This window comes from Eucyclogobius newberryi, unplaced genomic scaffold (genome assembly GCF_026437365.1).
Source record: "Eucyclogobius newberryi isolate DKJ021-1_F unplaced genomic scaffold, fEucNew1.0.hap1 SCAF_21, whole genome shotgun sequence".
Classification (NCBI taxonomy): Eukaryota; Metazoa; Chordata; class Actinopteri; order Gobiiformes; family Gobiidae; genus Eucyclogobius; species Eucyclogobius newberryi.
The window spans coordinates 17646886-17664677 of NW_027315846.1; the positions used below are offsets into that span (position 1 = coordinate 17646886).

A 17792-nucleotide genomic window follows, 5' to 3' on the forward strand; every position below is an offset into this window, starting at 1 on the left:
TAATACAGTGATTGTGGTGAGTTTTTATTTTCACACTGTGCTGCTACTAACTGTCTTTAATATTTTATTATGTGTATGTGTTTGTATATGTTTGTATACATTTTATAATTAAGACTGTGTAGATAAATTATAGATTTATGTAAAGGATTTGTACTGAAAATGTATTTTGAATAAAGACTTTCAAAATTGATCTGTGATTTATTCATTTTTAAATATTGGGTTAAAAAAATCTAGATAATCTCACAAAAGCAAAACACGTCAGTGATTTAAATTTGATCATCTTTAAATAAGTATAAGAAACAGGCCAACTGAACAAAAACTGAATGTTTGATAAATACTTCGCCAAGTATTTAATAATATTGTAATATTTGAACATGCATTATTAGAATATTATAGAACGCTCAAGAGCTTGTGGGCGTGGATTTAGCATTTCCTGCTGTGACGCAACACTAGTGCTCGTAGCTCATTGGCTCATACATTTCCGGGTTCTTCTCGGAATGGGATTAACAGCTCGTAGCGCTAGAAGTCAACATTTCAGAAAATAGATGTTTAAGTTAGATGAAGACGACGCTACCATGCTGATACATTTTTAGTATTTGTGAGTGTTGTTTGTGGTTTTAACTATTTTTTTTTTCAACAACGACGAAGTCTATAGACTAAAGAAGTAAAGTGGATTACTGCGCCCGACTCGGATGATCACAGCCATGATGGCGTCAAGCTACAACGCGAAGGAAGAAGACGGACACCCATCGGGAGCTGCGGGGAACGGCGGAGCAGAAGCGGGGAAAAGTAGAAAACCGGACAACACGGCGTTTAAACAGCAGAGACTTCCAGCCTGGCAGCCGATCCTCACCGCGGGCACCGTGCTCCCTGCCTTCTTCGTTATCGGGCTCATCTTTATCCCCATTGGCATCGGCCTGTATGTCACTTCAAACAATATCAAAGAGTTTGAGGTAAATCTACAACAATATTCCTGAACAGGCCCATTCAATAGCTCATATTTCTATAGATCAGGGCTTAAGAAATACCTCAATTTGCTGTTACTATGATGGTTTTCTGTATTTGACATTTTGTCACACGGGCACCTGTTGAAATAACCATTGTAGTTTCAGTAACGAGTTCATGTAAATGTATACATTATACATGTAATCTCTTCTCCCATCTCATTGTCATCCATATGTTGTTGTTAAAGTCTATTTAACGGCTTAATAACCGGTATCTGTCCCTAGATCGACTACACAGGTGTTGACAGTAACAGTCCTTGTTATGCTTGTGCCCGGAACGTGAGCTGGAACAGCACAACTCCATGCACATGCTCCCTGAACTTCACACTGGAGCAGCCTTTTGAGGTGAGCCAGAATCTTGATGACAATATGCGGACCTCTGAATAATAGATGCCCTCTCCACCAGAATTGATGGAAAATAACCATTGTGTACAGCACAGCATAACAGGGAAGTGTCTCTCTGGTGCAGCGCGTCCATTAGGTTCTATTTATGTCCAAGAGGCCACTGAATGTTTGGAGAGCCTTTATTACTATTGATTTTTGCAGCCTTAAAATGTTCTGTAAAATGTGTTGCCAGAAAAATCAATCCTGCATTGATTTTAATGACCACAGTGCCTTCTAAAGCGGGTTTTGATTTCAAATAAAGCTCAATCCTTAACTTATAAGTGGGAATGGCCCAATCATTGAAGTTAAAAAAGTTTATTTAATTCTAACCTGTTTGTGAATTGTGTATCTTTTTCTTACAGAGTAATGTATTCATGTATTATGGCTTATCCAATTTCTACCAAAATCACAGAAGATATGTGAAATCCAGGGATGACAGCCAGTTGAATGGGGATCTGTCCTCTTTAAAGGTACACATTTGCTTTGACACTCCACAGTGAAATAGAAACTCCCAAAACGTTGGTAACAATATGATAATGTTTCATCATGTTTCATTTTAGGAACCAAGCAAAGAATGTGAACCATATCGCACAAGTGAGGGCCAGCCTATTGCTCCATGTGGGGCCATTGCAAACAGTCTCTTTAATGGTATTTGGCATTGTTTATGTTGAACAAACACTTATTACATTTACGTGGATTTTATATAGTTTATTTCCCTTTTCAGATACTTTGGAGTTGTATTATGTTGACTCTAATGGCACAAGGAATCTGGTTCCGCTGGCAAAGAAGGGCATTGCTTGGTGGACAGACAAGCATGTGAAGTTCAGGAATCCCAATGGAAACGCCAACCTCACTATTGCTTTCCAAGGTAACACACCATTGTTGTACTATTCAATGAATGAATCCATGCACACCCGATGGTAACATGATCTGTGTTGGGACTTAGGCACTTCCAAACCAGTGAACTGGAGAACACCTGTGTATGAGCTGGACCCAGCAGACCCAGAGAACAATGGCTTTATCAATGAAGACTTCATTGTGTGGATGAGAACAGCTGCTTTGCCCACTTTCCGCAAACTCTACCGCATCATCCAGAAGAAGCCCAGCACGACCCCAACACTCCCCAGCGGCAGATACATTCTCGCCATCACTTACAGTATCCTTTCAGAATAAGGCATTGTTGATAACATTATTGTATGTTCATTTTTTATGTTGCAAATTAGAAAATATTTGCACTTTATTACTTTTTAACAGATGAAAGTTATCAATCCATGCTCCCATTTATTCATTTAGACACAAACTGTGAGGCGACATACCAAATGATTGCACTGCATGTACAGTAAATGTGATACTTTATCCTTTTTTCTTAACCCGCTAAACTTAGACTACCCCGTGGTCAGCTTTGATGGTCGCAAGCGGATGATTCTGAGCACCATCTCGTGGATGGGAGGGAAGAATCCTTTTCTTGGTATTGCTTACATCACGGTTGGCTCAATCTGCTTCTTCCTGGGAGTAGTTTTACTGTTCATTCATCACAAATATGACAACCGTAACACCAGTGCTGATATTCCAAACTAATTCTGCGATTCTGCATGCCTGGATGGACCATCATAGGACCTTATTTACAGCTGAATGTGGATGCGCTGGTCTGTAAATGTATGTTGTCTTTGCTGAATGTGTCTCATGCTAACTTTTGTAAATTATACTTTCAACTAAGGAAGGAATAGGAATGTTAACTCCAGCCTTTTCTTTGAAAGTTGTACATTTTCTTTTAGAAACAAACCGCTGTTATTGAAGGATATATGTATTTTTATTGGGTTTTTGTCCTGCACTGTACTGCGTCCTGCTGAAGTACCATAAATCCATAAACCGGTACCTCTCAAGACATCGACTTAGGGAGACAAGAAATCTCTAAAAATGAGTACCCAAGTTGCACATATTTTGCTTATGGCTTGAAAGCAGTTGATGTTACCGTATATGCTTGAGCTTGATGCACCACGTGGACTATAGTAACATTTTCAAATATATCTAATATATTATGTAATTCCAAATAAGTTGTCGGGTATAACTTGAATGTTGACTAAAACACATGCACTTTATGTAAGTGCGCATGTCTAATCGTGTCAAATAAAAGTGATTTAAATCATTTTTTTTTAAAAAACATTGTGTGAGTCAGAACACAACGATGCTCTCAACATTTGGGAAACATTTATTTTCAGAGACACAAAACAACATTCAATGAATAAAAAACAATTGCATAAGGAAGTTCAGTGTTCAATAATTGAATAGTGACGTATTCTTGAACCACCATTACATCCATTTCAACCTGTCGCTGCAGTTGAACTGTTCTCAAAAGATCATTGTTATGCATGTATTTATCAACTGAAAGATATGTGTGGTATATTGTTTTTTTCTGTTGACATCATTAAAGTATTTGTATATTGCGTAAAGTCATTTTTTGAACCATTTAAATGATATATGTCATTTGAAGGCACATTAATTGCGTAAAGACAAAAATGTGTTCAAATAGCTGAAGTGGTTCTTGTACAAAACATTACCACATTAAACCTAGATAAAACTTTTCTCAATCATTTTGAGAGCAGAAAACTATACTCAGTGCTAGTCTACACTGATGCACAAGGCGGCTGACTTTAACCTCCAGCATTAGGGACAAATTAACAAAGTACATTATAATATTATAATAATAATATATATATTTATATATATATATATATATATATATATATATATACATATACATATACATATGTAATAACACTCACCAGAGAAAGGGGCGGTGTGTAAAACAAGTCCGACTGATGGCTAACATATATACTACAACAACAACAACAACAACAACAACAACAGATATTCAGCACTGGTTTCGGCACACATATTGGGAAATATCAAGAAAATAAAAGTTTTCATACATTTACCGTACTTTTCGATATCACCTGCCAAACCTCCGTCAAACCATCCGGAAGTGCTCCGGTGCGCATAGTGCGCCTTCTAGTGGTCTGACTGAATAACACTTTTTCCACAATTGGCGACATACACTTTATTGTACTTGTTCGAAAATGTGCATTCTACATTTGATCATTCGTTTCTTAGCGAAAACCTGCCAGGAGCAGTGTAGGATTAGTAGGTTTAGTCAGAGTTGTAAGATTTGTCCATTGTGCGTTTCATTGACCCGCAGGAACCTGAAGCGAGAATACATGGTGCAGTTTTAGAAGTGTCCACGAGAGGACAACAGTCCTTCACAAATATTTGCTTCTGGGGTAAAAACGATCATCTGAATCCAGCCACGAATAATCCACGATGCCAACCACTTCTTTGCTTCACACATGCTTTTATGGCGTGGACCATTAGTTATGTAGTTTCCTCTACATTTGGGGATTTGGACATATATAGACTATTATTTGATCAGAATTACATTTGGGTAGTTGGCGTTAATAAAGTTTTGTGCTCTAAGAAGAATACAATAACAAAAATTACAATACAATAACAAAAATAATAACAAATAAATCTAATAAAATGTGGGCTCATCACTGTAAACTGGTCATTTAATAATATGTCCCATGTCTTTTTACTGTTTTCTTTTCATTTTTAGTGGAATAAAGCTTCTCAATAAACACGCGTCACCTCGTCCTACGTTGGAATCAGTGTATTTTCCACGCGGTGACCTTCATCATGTCTTCATCCTCCTCCCATAAAATCGTCAGCCCTAAGGAATGAAGCCTAAACCATTCCCAAATCAGGCATCCCATCAGCCAAGTCAGCAGGGGGCACATCCACACACAGGAAAAGGTTTGGAACTCCCCATGGTATAGTGAGATTTTGGGATCTGCCCCCTATTAAGTAGCGGCTGGTAGAAAGAGTCTTCCCACTTGGAGCGAGGCTTTTCCTTCTTGGACATCTGTGGCGGAGCTTCCAGTAGCAGTGAGGGAGAGAGGGGTCCCACCACAGTCTCCTAACACTTCTACTCCGCACAGAGACGGGCTCCGAGCTGCACCCGTCCCGCTCTGCTCTGTTCACTTTGGGGGTTATAGGTGAGTAGTTTGTCTAATTTGGTCTTTTTTTGTCTTTTTTTTTCCATTTTCTATCCTTTAATGCGTCAAGATAGACTACCTCCCTGGGAACTCCAATATTCACGAATTCAATTTAGATGCTTTCCTTTTTAGTTGATTTCATATTTTTCAAACTTTCTCCTTGCTTCGTTTCCTCGTTTTTTTTTTGCTACTGAATACACTTCTATAGTAACACAGTGTTTATTAGTAGCCTAGATATTCAAGAAATCTGGATGTGTAATTAAAGAATTTGGACAATGAGAAAGAGGAAAACTTGGGGATCGTGCAGTTCCTTTTTTGTCCACCAAGCGGAGCACTCTATCTACTCTATGTGGGAGTGTGGTGTTTGAATTATAGACTGAAAGGAAAGAAGTTGCAGTATTGATGTCTATTATAACAAGATACAGCAATTTATAGCTATTTGGTGGTTTTAGGGGATTATAGATTTAGCCGTATTTGCTTCTTATCACAATTCAGTTTTATCTCCTCATAAAAATGTGGAAAAGAATTCTCTGCACAAGATTAGATTGCAGTGAGAAGTAATCTTACTCATTTCAAGGGATGTAACAATAACAGGTGGAAAGTCTCAACATAATATATATAATAATGTATCTAATAATGCGCTTTTTTCTTTGTTGAAATGCATTTTCTTGTTGTTGCCACAGTTCAATTGAAAGGTGAACTTCATAGACCTTGATACTTTGCTCAATTTCAAGGGAGACAACATGCTGTTATTTATCTGAATTCTTTAGAATATGACTCAATTATTCACACCAAAGGCATTTTAAAAGGAAAACATAGCATATCTACAACTCTGTTAGACTCTCTAAATACCACACAGTGAAATAATATTGCACAGTGAGATTTGCATATCATTATATCCCTCTCTTACCTTGTGTCTGATATAAGTCTAGTTTGCCCTTCGACTGGCTGCTGCAAGGTGTGGCATGTGTCATAAAAGTCTGTCTGAGGTCTGGAGTTTTCTTTAATGTGGTAATAACAGCATCTATTAATCTGATCGGGGCTGAGAGAGGATGCTCTGGTGAGGCACATTTCAGAGGCGGTTGCTTGTTAGCTCTTGTTGCTCTGCTGCTGAAATGGTTTATTGTCTTGTCCAGCGCCTTTCATGTCGCTCCAGCTGATCCCGTGGCTCTCAGGCCAGTGTTTAGAGTCAAAGCCACAACACCGGGCTAACACATCTCTCCTTTATCCTCAGACTGATTGATGCACTGCTGACGATATAAAGGCCTAAACATGAAGCTAGGGCTGTCACTGGCCACAGCTGCCTTCTTTGCAGCTCTGCTCTCCTCCATAGACGCTCAAGGTAAATGAAACCACCTGGAGACACACACATATGCAGACACACACACACGCACACACACACATGCACACAAGCACGCATACACGCACACACACGCACACACACCCCTCTCCTTCTGCCTTTCCTCTGTCTCTCATCTGCTGTTTTGTCCAAGTGATCAGGTGTTTGATGTTATTAAAGTTATTAAAGACTCTGCAAATATTATATTGTAAGAAAATAAAGTGCTTTTTTTTACGTGTGTTATTATTGTGACTGGTATTCAATTTGCAGGAATTGTAACAAGGAAACAAGATATGGGCAATCCAAAAATAATGTTTAAAACGGATGTCTCCGAACAAAACGTAATTGGCAAAACCCCCAAAAAATAAACATACGAAGCAGAAATGGAAAGGTTTAGTTTATTTTACTGTTAAGATCATTGGTGCTTCTGTCCAAACTGTTTCCTTGTCGTTTATGTGTAATGGAGAGATTTCTAAGCCCAGTTACTGTTGATGTTTCTGTGATTTGTTCTGAATGTTTGCTGATAGACTGCAATTTTTACATGTCACCAGAGCTATTAAGAATTGTATATTATTTAATGTCTGCCTGAAAATCCTACAGCGACTTCATATGCAAACTTCCAAGGCAAAAATCATGGAAAATAAAAAGTAGTAGATGTGTCAACCTTTAGAATTTCTCCTTGATCGTTCTTTGGCAGAATGCGACTGCCTTTCACGTATCTCCACCAGTGGAATGGAAAGATGAAATACGAGAATCACAAATTAATAGTCAGACAGCACAAAGACAAAGAGCCTTTCTACTGCTTCTTTGTGGGCTCCAGCAAAAGTGCTGAATTGCAATATGTATGGAAAGTAATATGCAGTAATGTTTAATGTCAGCACATGTTGTGGAAGGACTTTGGCGTCTCTCCTGCGTCTTTGGGAGAGTTGGTGTTCTTCGCTCCTCCTCTGGTCTGTCCTCTGGCTGTCTGTCATTCCTGGACTGCTGCTTGGCTACAGCGCTGGTGACTTGGGTTCTGACCCAACAGTCGCCAGACCTGGGCCCCGGAGCTGGAGAGGGGACCTTTATTAGCAACAGATGGAGCAGACACCAATAAGACCAGTTCAAAAACATCATAAAAGTTACATATCGACCATTACAATGTGGACTAACCATAAAAATACCCGCTTAAGTCCCAATCCATCACCCCTAATAACTTGATATAGACTCTCAATGTTTCTAACTGCGTACTCTTTGAGTTGGACTCGTGGAAAATGACTGGGAATGCAGTCCAGCGGGACTCCTTGAATTGATGTGCCAGGTTGGTGATTTTCCAATCCCACTAATAGAGTTTGTGGTGGACTGTTGTTTGTCGTCTGCCTGTGCACTCATTGTGTCAGAAACAATGGCTTCTTCTAGAAGTAATATTTTACAGTGATATTCTTCTTTCCTCTGATGTGCCTGGTTTAGATTACGGTGATTCTTACCGATGTGTTTTTATTTTAAATGCAGATATAGATATAGTCATTGCGAACCATACTGAAAAGAACATCTCTGTAGCACCTCTAATTCTCCCTCATTGTGCCACAAAAAAGTGATTGCTTTTAACATTTACCCAAGAATAATAATAATAATAATAATAATAATGAGGAATTCTATTACAAACTCTACAATAATCCTTTATCACTAGCATCATTCACATTATTCGTTATATATATTTCAAGACACATACATTTAAAAGAAAACCTTTTCGATACCTGCTAGTTCAGTCCTTAGATTCACAGTGGTCAGAAGAATGTCATTTTAAAATATATTGTCCTCTGTGTTTGTGTGGTCTCAACTGTACATGGAAACTACTGTGGAGTCAGTCAAAGTTGTTGAACCAAACAACTTTCTCATGTACATGATGCATGATGTTGTGATCAGTCCGCTCAGTAAATATACCTGTTTATTTTTCACATTGTATGGACTCTTGTTATGTTTGAGTAGTGTATGCATTGTCCCTTAAAAAAGAGTCTCCACTGACAAATTGTGTGTTATTTTTATAACATCATGTTTGCAATGGGTGTATGCCATTCCCCTATGTGAGGAGGAAATATGCAAATAACAAGCCGGTAATCCTCTGAAATATGTTTATATACAATGTATATAGAACATATCCTGTTCACTTTTGTCTGGATGTGAAAGACACCGTCATTCCCTATGTATAATCAGTCCAGTGAAAGTGAAGACCCTATTTATGTGATGCAGAGATCCACCTCATGGTGAACAGAGCCAGCTCTGAGGTGGGGCATGTGACTGCACTCAGCATGTGTGGATGGTTCACTCATTGTTTGCTCTTTGGTACAATTTGTTTGGACGTATGCACATGCATATGCTGGTGCTTGAGCTGCAGGCCAACAAAGTCAAGCAACTCAAACAAATGCCATTTTACCTCAAAATGGCTTCTCACACTTCTCACAATGTTGTTATGTGTTCTCACAAATACTGTATGTGCACCCACCAACAACAAGAGCAGTTTACTTCTGTCATGAAGTGTTTGTTGTTGGACTCTATAACAAAACTTTATTCATTACAAATATTCTATGCCGTTGTTTTCTGAGATTCAAACTGTATTACTTATCTTGCAGTGGAACCACCATCAAACATGAAATTTAAAATTCTAAATGAGAACACAGTGGAAATGACATGGTCAATACCCTCCTCCACAATAGAGGGCTTTAGAATACAAGTCGTATCAGATGCAGGTAAGCTCGCAAAAGCAACTAGCAGATTTCTGTCTACAAATTTAAATGTTAATGTTGATTTTCTTTTTCAACTTCTTTAGATGAGCCAGTCCGAGATTTTAACCTGGATGCAGACACAACTATAACCTCCCTTACAAACCTGACTCCTGATTTGGATTATTCGGTCTCCATAAACTCTTTTTATGGGTCAGAAGAAAGCATACCAATCTTTGGCCAGGTCACCAGTAAGTCTACCTCATGCACTCATCCACTTTGAACTATTACACTTATTGTATTATGCTGTGGCCTGACTTTTTGCTTCCTCTCAGTCCAGTCCGGTAACTCCAGTGGTCGCGTCCGAAAGCCGCAGACTGACGCTTTCAGTGAGTATGTTTCTGTACTGTCAACTCCAATGCGTCCCTGTCTCCCATGCGGTTTTCAAATAGGCCTTTTCATTTACCTTTCCCTCACATCACTGTCATCCTAATATTTTTTTCCCTATGTGGAATCATTTGCTCAGACTTACAGTTTACCTACTGCCATAGAGTGAGCAGACAGGCCCCAACAGTGAAAAGGCCACATATGGGTTTTGTTAATTAGAACCAGGTTGTGCATTCAAGCTAGTTACTGTTTTGCGTCATAGAAAAAAGAAGAAGAAAAAAAAGGCAGGAGGCTTGAGTATTGACGTATGGGTACTGCCACGTATATGTGCTGCTTACGAAATCAGCTTACGAATCAGTTTTTCCTTTTAGTTGTTGGTGGTCCATATGTTTTGAGGGAATATTCCATTTTTATTTTACCCCAACTGTACGTCTCAAATGGAACTTTTCCTAATACAGTCAGAGCTTCCATAAACCCTAAATTATAAGTAAACAGGCAATTTTTGTTCTTAAACCCGAAATTTGAGGTACAATTTTCTCTTGTTACGTCAGCGCATTTATGCATGGAATATCTTAAGGGAATAAAGATTTAGGTTCATCTTTTTAATCCTGGAAAATTATCCTTATAGACTCATTCAAAAGCCAAGTTCATGATTTAAAGCCCCATGAGATTAGGAATTTGAAAAATGAGTTGGAACTTCTGCTAAATGTTTAGTCTATAAAGCCACAATTAAACGCCTCTGCCTGCCGAAATGACAAAACCGGCCCACTGTTTGGCGCTGGTGCATGTTTCCTTTGATGTGAGAATGTGGTCTGTGGTCCAAATATCTGTCACAAATTTGATTTTATTTAGACAGACAGATCACGGAATCGACCAGTAGAAAATGTTTTCCTAACATAAGCGTATTTTTTTGTTGGAAGTCATTTGGAATAAATCGACCTTGCAGATGTATTGAACATATTTACTACAACTTAACCATATTATTTTCTCCTCAGAGTGTTCCGTCAGCGCCGTCGCAGATCTAGTGTTTTTGGTGGATGGCTCCTGGAGTGTGGGCAGGGAGAACTTTCAGCACATTCGCAGTTTCATTGGGGCCTTGGCCGGAGCCTTCGACATTGGGGGGGACAAGACTCGGGTCGCCGTGGTTCAGTACAGCACAGACACCCGCACGGAGTTCACCCTAACCCAGTACAGCAGGAGAGGGGAGGTGCTCCAAGCCATAAGCTCCCTGCCATACAAGGGGGGAAATACAATGACAGGTATGCCATTCAACAGAGCACATGGCATTATAGATTGGTTGGTTTTGTCTAAATGTAATGTGATTTTGTTATTTGGGAGTATTTTTCTTAGTTTATTTGTGCATTTGTAGAACTTTTTGGGGTATTTTACATTTAATTTAAGATGAAATGTTTTATACTTTGCTGCTTTTCCTGTATCTAATAATATTCATCATTAATGCCTTTCTTTGGACAGGTGAGGCCATTGAATACCTGCTCAACAACATCTTCACTGAGGGGGCTGGATCTCGAGATGGTTTCCCCAAAGTAGCCATGATCATAACCGACGGAAAGTCCCAGGACCCAGTGGAAGAGCATGCTAGAAGGCTTAGGAACATCGGAGTGGAAATATTTGTCCTAGGTATGTTTTATTATTCTCTGTTCTGTTAGATAGTTCTTCCATTTGAGAGTTATGAAAAAATATGTTATTTTCCTTGAGTTGTTGTCAGTTTCTACTGAAGTCATGACGCTGTCCAAAAGTCATGACGCTGTCCAAAAGTGTAAAAACAGACTTTTGACGGCATCTGTATCAAAAAAGTGAAAAACATATGGGTTGTCACTGATGGCCGTGCTTTCCTATGCTTCATTTTAGGCATCAAAGGAGCAGATGAGGATGAGCTGAGGGAAATGGCTTCCACGCCTCACGGCAAACACGTGTACAATGTGCCAAATTTCAACCAGATCCAAACAGTGCAAAAGAAAATCATCTCTGAGGTGTGCTCCGGCGTGGATGAGCAACTCAACGCTCTGGTCAGTGGAGAAGAACGTGAGTGGAAACTACTTGTATTGCTATACTCCTCTAAGTTGTAGTTGTCGTTGCTCCTAGGGGCTGGAATGTGCAGAACGTGTGTCGACTAATTCACAAAGATCCGGTCGGAACCAAGAAAAATACTTGACTAATCCTGGGTAAAAAAGACCCAAGCCAAAACTAATCAGGCCGAGATCCCGGCTAAATCAGGGCAGAACCACAACAAAGCTAAGATGAAACCTGGACGCGACCATAGCCAAGCAGGGATAAACAAATCAATAACCAGAGTTGAAACATGGCTTAGCTAAGACTACACCGTTAATCAACCAAGACCAAACTGAATCTGAAACCAAACCATACATAAATCAGGACTAGTCTAACTCATTGCCTAGTTTGTCCTTCTTTGACAGATCTAAATCATTGCCAATGAAGGCTAAACTGCAGAGCTAAACTAGGCCAAAACAGGACTAAACTGTTTATTTTCCCCCAGTCGTGGAGCCGCCCGGCAGACTGGCCGTGGCAGAAATTGCCTCCAAGTCGATGCGCGTGACTTGGGAAGCATCTCCCGGTGACATCACAGGATACAAGCTCACCCTGATCCCCATGGTGCCGGGGATGAAGCGACAGGAGCTGTACATCAGCCACACACAGACATCCATCAACGTGCGCGACCTCTCCCCCGAGACCGATTATGAGGTCAGCCTGTTTGCCCTCAAAGGCCTGACCCCCAGTGAACCCCTCATCACTATGGAGAAAACTCAGCCTGTCAAAGTGTCAACAGGCAAGTATCTGGTCCACTACTATGGTCTGCTACTACTATAATCGACAATTTAAACAGAATCGGGTGTTTGCAGCATACTATTTACGGAAATCCATTGTTGTGTTATCTATATATTTATTATTTTCAAATGCTGCCTTTGTCATTTTGTAATTCTTATTTGCTATTTTTGTTTCTTCTTAGACGTAGTTGTAGTTTGCTCACTAATATAACATTTACTTTTGACAATTATGACTACTTTTGCCTTTGACCTGGTGCATTACCCAACTCTGCACGTACAGTCGCTCTCATGTGATTTCCTATTGTAATTTCCAGAATGTTCTCTTGGAGTGGATGTCCAGGCCGACGTGGTGCTTCTCGTCGACGGCTCGTACAGTATTGGATTACAAAACTTTGCCAAGGTCCGGGCCTTTCTGGAGGTTCTAGTCACATCATTCGACATCGGGCCAGACAAGGTTCAGATCAGCTTGGTGCAGTACAGTCGCGACCCCCACACTGAATTTGCCCTCAACACTCACCATGACCTCAGCGCCGTTGTAAAAGCCGTGCGCACCTTTCCGTACCGCGGAGGCTCCACCAACACCGGAAGAGCCATGACCTATGTCAGAGAGAAGATCTTTATTACCTCCCGCGGTGCCAGGACCAACGTTCCACGCGTCATGGTGCTGATCACGGATGGAAAGTCTTCGGATTCTTTTAAGGATGCTGCCACCAAACTGAGGAATACTGATGTGGAGATTTTTGCCGTGGGTGTTAAGGATGCTGTTCGATCCGAGCTGGAGGCCATCGCCAATCCCCCGTCGGACTCTCACGTCTTCGAGGTGGAGGACTTTGATGCGTTCCAGAGGATTTCCAAAGAGCTGACTCAGTCCATCTGCATGCGCATTGAACAGGAGCTGCTCAACATCATCAAGAAGAGTGAGTAGAGACGAAAAATAATTCTATATATCGTGAGTTGTTTATATCTATGGAAATGTGAGGTATTATTAAAGAAACAACTCATAGATGTGATGGTAGTTTACATGTATTTTAATGCTTTATAATGTATTTAAAGGAGTAATTGTGTGTTGCATTTCTTTTAGATGTACGAGCTCTAAATGATTTACTTCTTTGCTTGTTCTTTTAGGTCTTCTCCCACCTTCCGACTTGGACTTCTCCGAAATCACCTCCAGAAGTTTCCGTACAACCTGGAAAGCTCCGGATGCCAGCATACTGTCCTACCTGCTGCGTTTCCGTAAGGCCGAAGACGTGACCGGAGACTATGTTTCTATGGCACTGCCCGGCGGGACCACCTCGGCTGTCCTGCCCCATCTCACTCCAGTCACTACTTATGAAGTTTTAGTGTTCGCTCAGTACGATAAAGGAGACAGTTTTCCTTTGTCCGGAGAAGAAACAACACTAGAAGGTATAAATGCTGTCAGCTGGATATACACCACTGTTTTTGACAAACCAGAGCTAATATAATCTTTACTTTTTCAGAGCAAGGTAGCGTCAGGAACATTCAAATCACAGAAGAGACGACCAACAGTTTTAGGGTGTCCTGGGAGTCGGCCCCCGGTGCAGTCATTAGATACCATATTGCGTATGTGCCTGTCAGAGGGGACTATGCCTTACAAAACGCCCAAACCAGTGGACCAGAAACGACAATTGTTCTCCAAGGACTACTTCCTGCAACCACATACCGTGTGGCTGTAGCTGCTGAGTACGCTGGAGGTGTGGGAGAAGAGGTGAAGGAGCAGGGCACAACCAAAGAAGGTAAGCCTCAGTTTACCCCCAATACCAACCATACCATAGTTTTTAAAGTCGATATCAAAATTTGTGTTGGATTGTTCTCGTTGTAGCTTTATGTGCTCAACTTTCTTTAAAAATCAATAGGCCAAGTGCTGTTTTTCAGATTGATGGAAATAATTGTATACCTGAACTTTGTATAGTATTGACAATGCACAGGTTACTAATATATTCCATATGTTTTAGTGAGAGGCTCCCCCCGAAACCTGCGTGTATTCGATGAAACCATAACTACTATGGAAGTGGCTTGGGAGGCGGCTTCTGGAAATGTTCTTCAGTACCAGATCGCATACAAACCAGCCGAAGGTGGCGACATGACTGAATTATCTGTCAAAGGAGACACTACCCAGACCACGCTAAAGGCCCTCACGCCTGCCACTGAGTACGAGCTGTTTGTCGCAGCTATTTACGCGTCTGGAGCTGGCGATCCTCTACTGGGCACGGGAACCACCTTAGAAGGTAAATTTGACATATTGTTTTGCTTGCGCTTGATGTTTTGCAGTGGCATGTAGGATGTGGCAGTTTTCAAATGTAATTACATCAGCAAGAAGGAAGTTGAAATTTCAATTTGCAAGGGTGGTTGCTTATATGTGTTGCGGTTTAAGAGGAAAAGTTGGGAATGTGGCAGTTGATGTAATTGTTGGCACTGGCTGAAGGATAGGTTGGCTTTGCCGCCCATGAAGGCAGTGTTAAAGGGGTGGGGGAGGCTTGTAAACCCCGAAGAGTCAGAAATGGGCTGGAACAGGAGTTGAGAGCCATATGTTTGACTGGTGCATACATCCATGGATGCTGCAGATTGTTGGACTGAATGCATGTGCGAAACTTGAAATTGTTGTCAGCCGATTAATCGATGGTGTTTTAGCCGTGCTTATCTACATTTGGATTAATCAAATAATTATTTATAAGTCTGGAGTTTGAACTGCCTTTTTATACATACACTGTTTCCAGATAATTTTCTGTGGTAGTTTTTGCAAAAACTCCTCTCTGGTTGTAATCCTGTGAGTGCAGTGTGGGGCAGAAACACAATTTAGAAACACAGATTATGGAGATACTGAACACTTTTGAGAGTTTGCCTTTAAACTAATAATCAAGCGGCATGGCACATCTTTATTCAATTGAGAATAGCTTTAGTGCACTACAAGGCCTTGAAATGAAAAGAGCTTGCACTGTATAAAGTGTAACAGATAGTCACTCACTTGACCCTGAGAAGTGTACGACATTTTAACTACAGCTACAGTAGTTTCCACCAGTGCTGTCACCAAACAGACGCTCTGACAAAGCCGTTTGTTTAGTCATAACTTTGAAATTGTCATGACATCAGCGCGTCCAAACATTGATCTCATTGTATTCTTTGCAACTTGCATTGAGTGTCCGTCTCTGGGAAGACTGTGTAGGCACGGGCTGACGGAGTGGTTTATACAAAGTCATTCATTGTGGCTCCGAGCGTGTCCAGTACAGATGCGTAGAGGAGGATGAGTTATAACATTCTGACCAGGCTGACCGTCATGGCAAATGCTTAGATAATCACCCCACATCTGGTTATTAGACACAAACATGACAAATATTTACTTTACTGAGCTGGAACTTTGGCTCACTTTGAAGAAAAATAGTGATGCTTCTGTCTGCCCCAGCGGGTGAACTGTCTGCTCATCTGCTTTCTGGGTGTGGTTCAGACAGGCAGGGACACGGTGTGGGTCAGTGTCAAAAGAAACACCGCATACCACAAGAAATAACTGAAATTAAAAGCCACATTTGAATGCAACCCTTATATTTCTCTGTCAGTCTGAAAGAAAGAACTTCTTAGACATCCTTATTCTTACAGACGGATTACCTGCTGTCTTACTAGTAAAAACAAATGCATCCCTATTTGAGTTAATCGCAATGTTCTATTGGGTTTCGCTTGTTTGTTCTTAAATGGAAATAAATAGTATGGTTCATGAACACCTCCAAATCCGAGGCCATGGTTCTCGACCGGAAAAAGGTGGCTTGCCCTCTCCAGGTGGGTGGGGTGTCCTTGCCCCAAGTGGAGGAGTTCAAGTATCTCGGGGTCTTGTTCACGAGTGAGGGAAGGATGGAGCGTGAGATCGACAGGCGGATCGGTGCAGCGGCTGCAGTGATGCAGTCGCTGCATCGGACCGTTGTGGTAAAGAGGGAGCTGAGCCGAAAGGCAAAGCTCTCGATTTACCGGTCGGTCTACGTTCCTACCCTCACCTATGGTCATGAGCTTTGGGTAGTGACCGAAAGAACAAGATCGCGGATACAAGCGGTCGAAATGAGTTTCCTCCGCCGTGTGGCTGGGCGCTCCCTTAGAGATAAGGTGAGGAGCTCGGCCACACGGGGGGAGCTCGGAGTAGAGCCGCTGCTCCTCCACGTCGAGAGGAGCCAGCTGAGGTGGCTCGGGCATCTGTTCCGGATGCCTCCTGGGCGCCTCCCTCGGGAGGTGTTTCAGGCATGTCCCACCGGGAAGAGGCCCCGGGGAAGACCCAGGACACGCTGGAGAGACTATGTCTCTCGGCTGGCCTGGGAACGCCTCGGGATCCCCCCGGAGGAGTTAGAGGAAGTGTCTGGGGAGAAGGAAGTCTGGGAGTCCCTGCTCAGACTGCTGCCCCCGCGACCCGGCCCCGGATAAAGCGGCAGAAAATGGATGGATGGATGGATGGTTCATGAACACAGACAAGATACTCACAAATACACACATTCTACACCAGTGTCATTTAAAACAAACCAAAATCCTAATTATTTGTCCAAATTCTGAACTCGGCTTTAAACCACGCTGAGTCGAGCTGGTCCCTCTTCTGCCTGAAGAGTGGGTCCAGCTCGACTCAGACGGTCCCTCATCTGCCTGAAGAGTGGGTCCAGCTCGACTCAGACGGTCCCTCTTCTGCCTGAAGAGTGGGTCCAGCTCGCCTCAGTCGGTCCCTCATCTGCCTGAAGAGTGGGTCCAGCTCGCCTCAGACGGTCCCTCTTCTGCCTGAAGAGTGGGTCCAGCTCGCCTCAGACGGTCCCTCTTCTGCCTGAAGAGTGGGTCCAGTTCGCCTCAGTCGGTCCCTCATCTGCCTGAAGAGTGGGTCCAGCTCCAGTCTCCTTTTGTCCGTCTGTCCGTCTGTGAGAGTCGGATCTCTCCTTCACTGGAACTCCTCCAGGTTTCTACGCTTTTTTCCCAAAGAGGTTTTTTTGTAGTTTTTCCTGGCCGAGAAGGAGAGTCTAAGGACAGAGGACCCTGGGACATCGTCCCTCGCCACCACAGACATTGTCTGACTCCCTCGCCACCACAGACATTGTTGATTCATTTCTCCCTGTGGCCCTCAGAGGCAACTGTTGTTGTGATTTTGGGCCTTA

At 41.9% G+C, this 17792-nt stretch overlaps 2 protein-coding genes across 3 annotated transcripts in view; both read left to right on the forward strand.

Annotated features, from left to right (window-relative positions):
• The first annotated feature begins 471 nt into the window (after positions 1-471).
• On the forward strand, positions 472-3509 carry LOC140370353 (cell cycle control protein 50A-like). The gene is made up of 7 exons (XM_072457467.1): positions 472-953; positions 1230-1349; positions 1751-1858; positions 1949-2036; positions 2113-2256; positions 2335-2544; positions 2773-3509. Exons 1-7 carry the CDS (start codon positions 693-695, stop codon positions 2964-2966), a joined length of 1125 nt encoding a protein of 374 aa, XP_072313568.1. The 5' UTR covers positions 472-692; the 3' UTR covers positions 2967-3509.
• A 1759-nt stretch (positions 3510-5268) lies between these two features.
• Positions 5269-17792, forward strand: part of col12a1a (collagen, type XII, alpha 1a) — a 43344-nt gene continuing 30820 nt past the window's right edge. The window contains exons 1-13 of one of the 2 annotated variants that reach the window (XM_072458030.1): positions 5269-5437; positions 6672-6779; positions 9386-9502; positions 9583-9726; positions 9811-9864; positions 10858-11121; positions 11336-11500; positions 11732-11905; positions 12378-12668; positions 12981-13583; positions 13792-14070; positions 14145-14420; positions 14640-14912. In XM_072458030.1, the coding sequence (XP_072314131.1) occupies positions 6710-6779; positions 9386-9502; positions 9583-9726; positions 9811-9864; positions 10858-11121; positions 11336-11500; positions 11732-11905; positions 12378-12668; positions 12981-13583; positions 13792-14070; positions 14145-14420; positions 14640-14912 (2710 nt within the window). In that variant the 5' untranslated portion in view covers positions 5269-5437; positions 6672-6709. The remainder of the gene's footprint in view (positions 5438-6671; positions 6780-9385; positions 9503-9582; positions 9727-9810; positions 9865-10857; positions 11122-11335; positions 11501-11731; positions 11906-12377; positions 12669-12980; positions 13584-13791; positions 14071-14144; positions 14421-14639; positions 14913-17792) is intronic. The other variant, XM_072458031.1, reaches the window with a different exon arrangement.

Coding starts and splice junctions, on each gene's coding strand:
- LOC140370353 (XM_072457467.1), top strand. CDS start 693: ATGATCACAGCCATGATGGCGTCAAGCTACAACGCGAAGGAAGAAGAC. Junction 2,037..2,112: donor TGCAAACAGTCTCTTTAATG/GTATTTGGCATT, acceptor TTCCCTTTTCAG/ATACTTTGGAGTTGTATTAT. Junction 2,545..2,772: donor CATTCTCGCCATCACTTACA/GTATCCTTTCAG, acceptor CGCTAAACTTAG/ACTACCCCGTGGTCAGCTTT.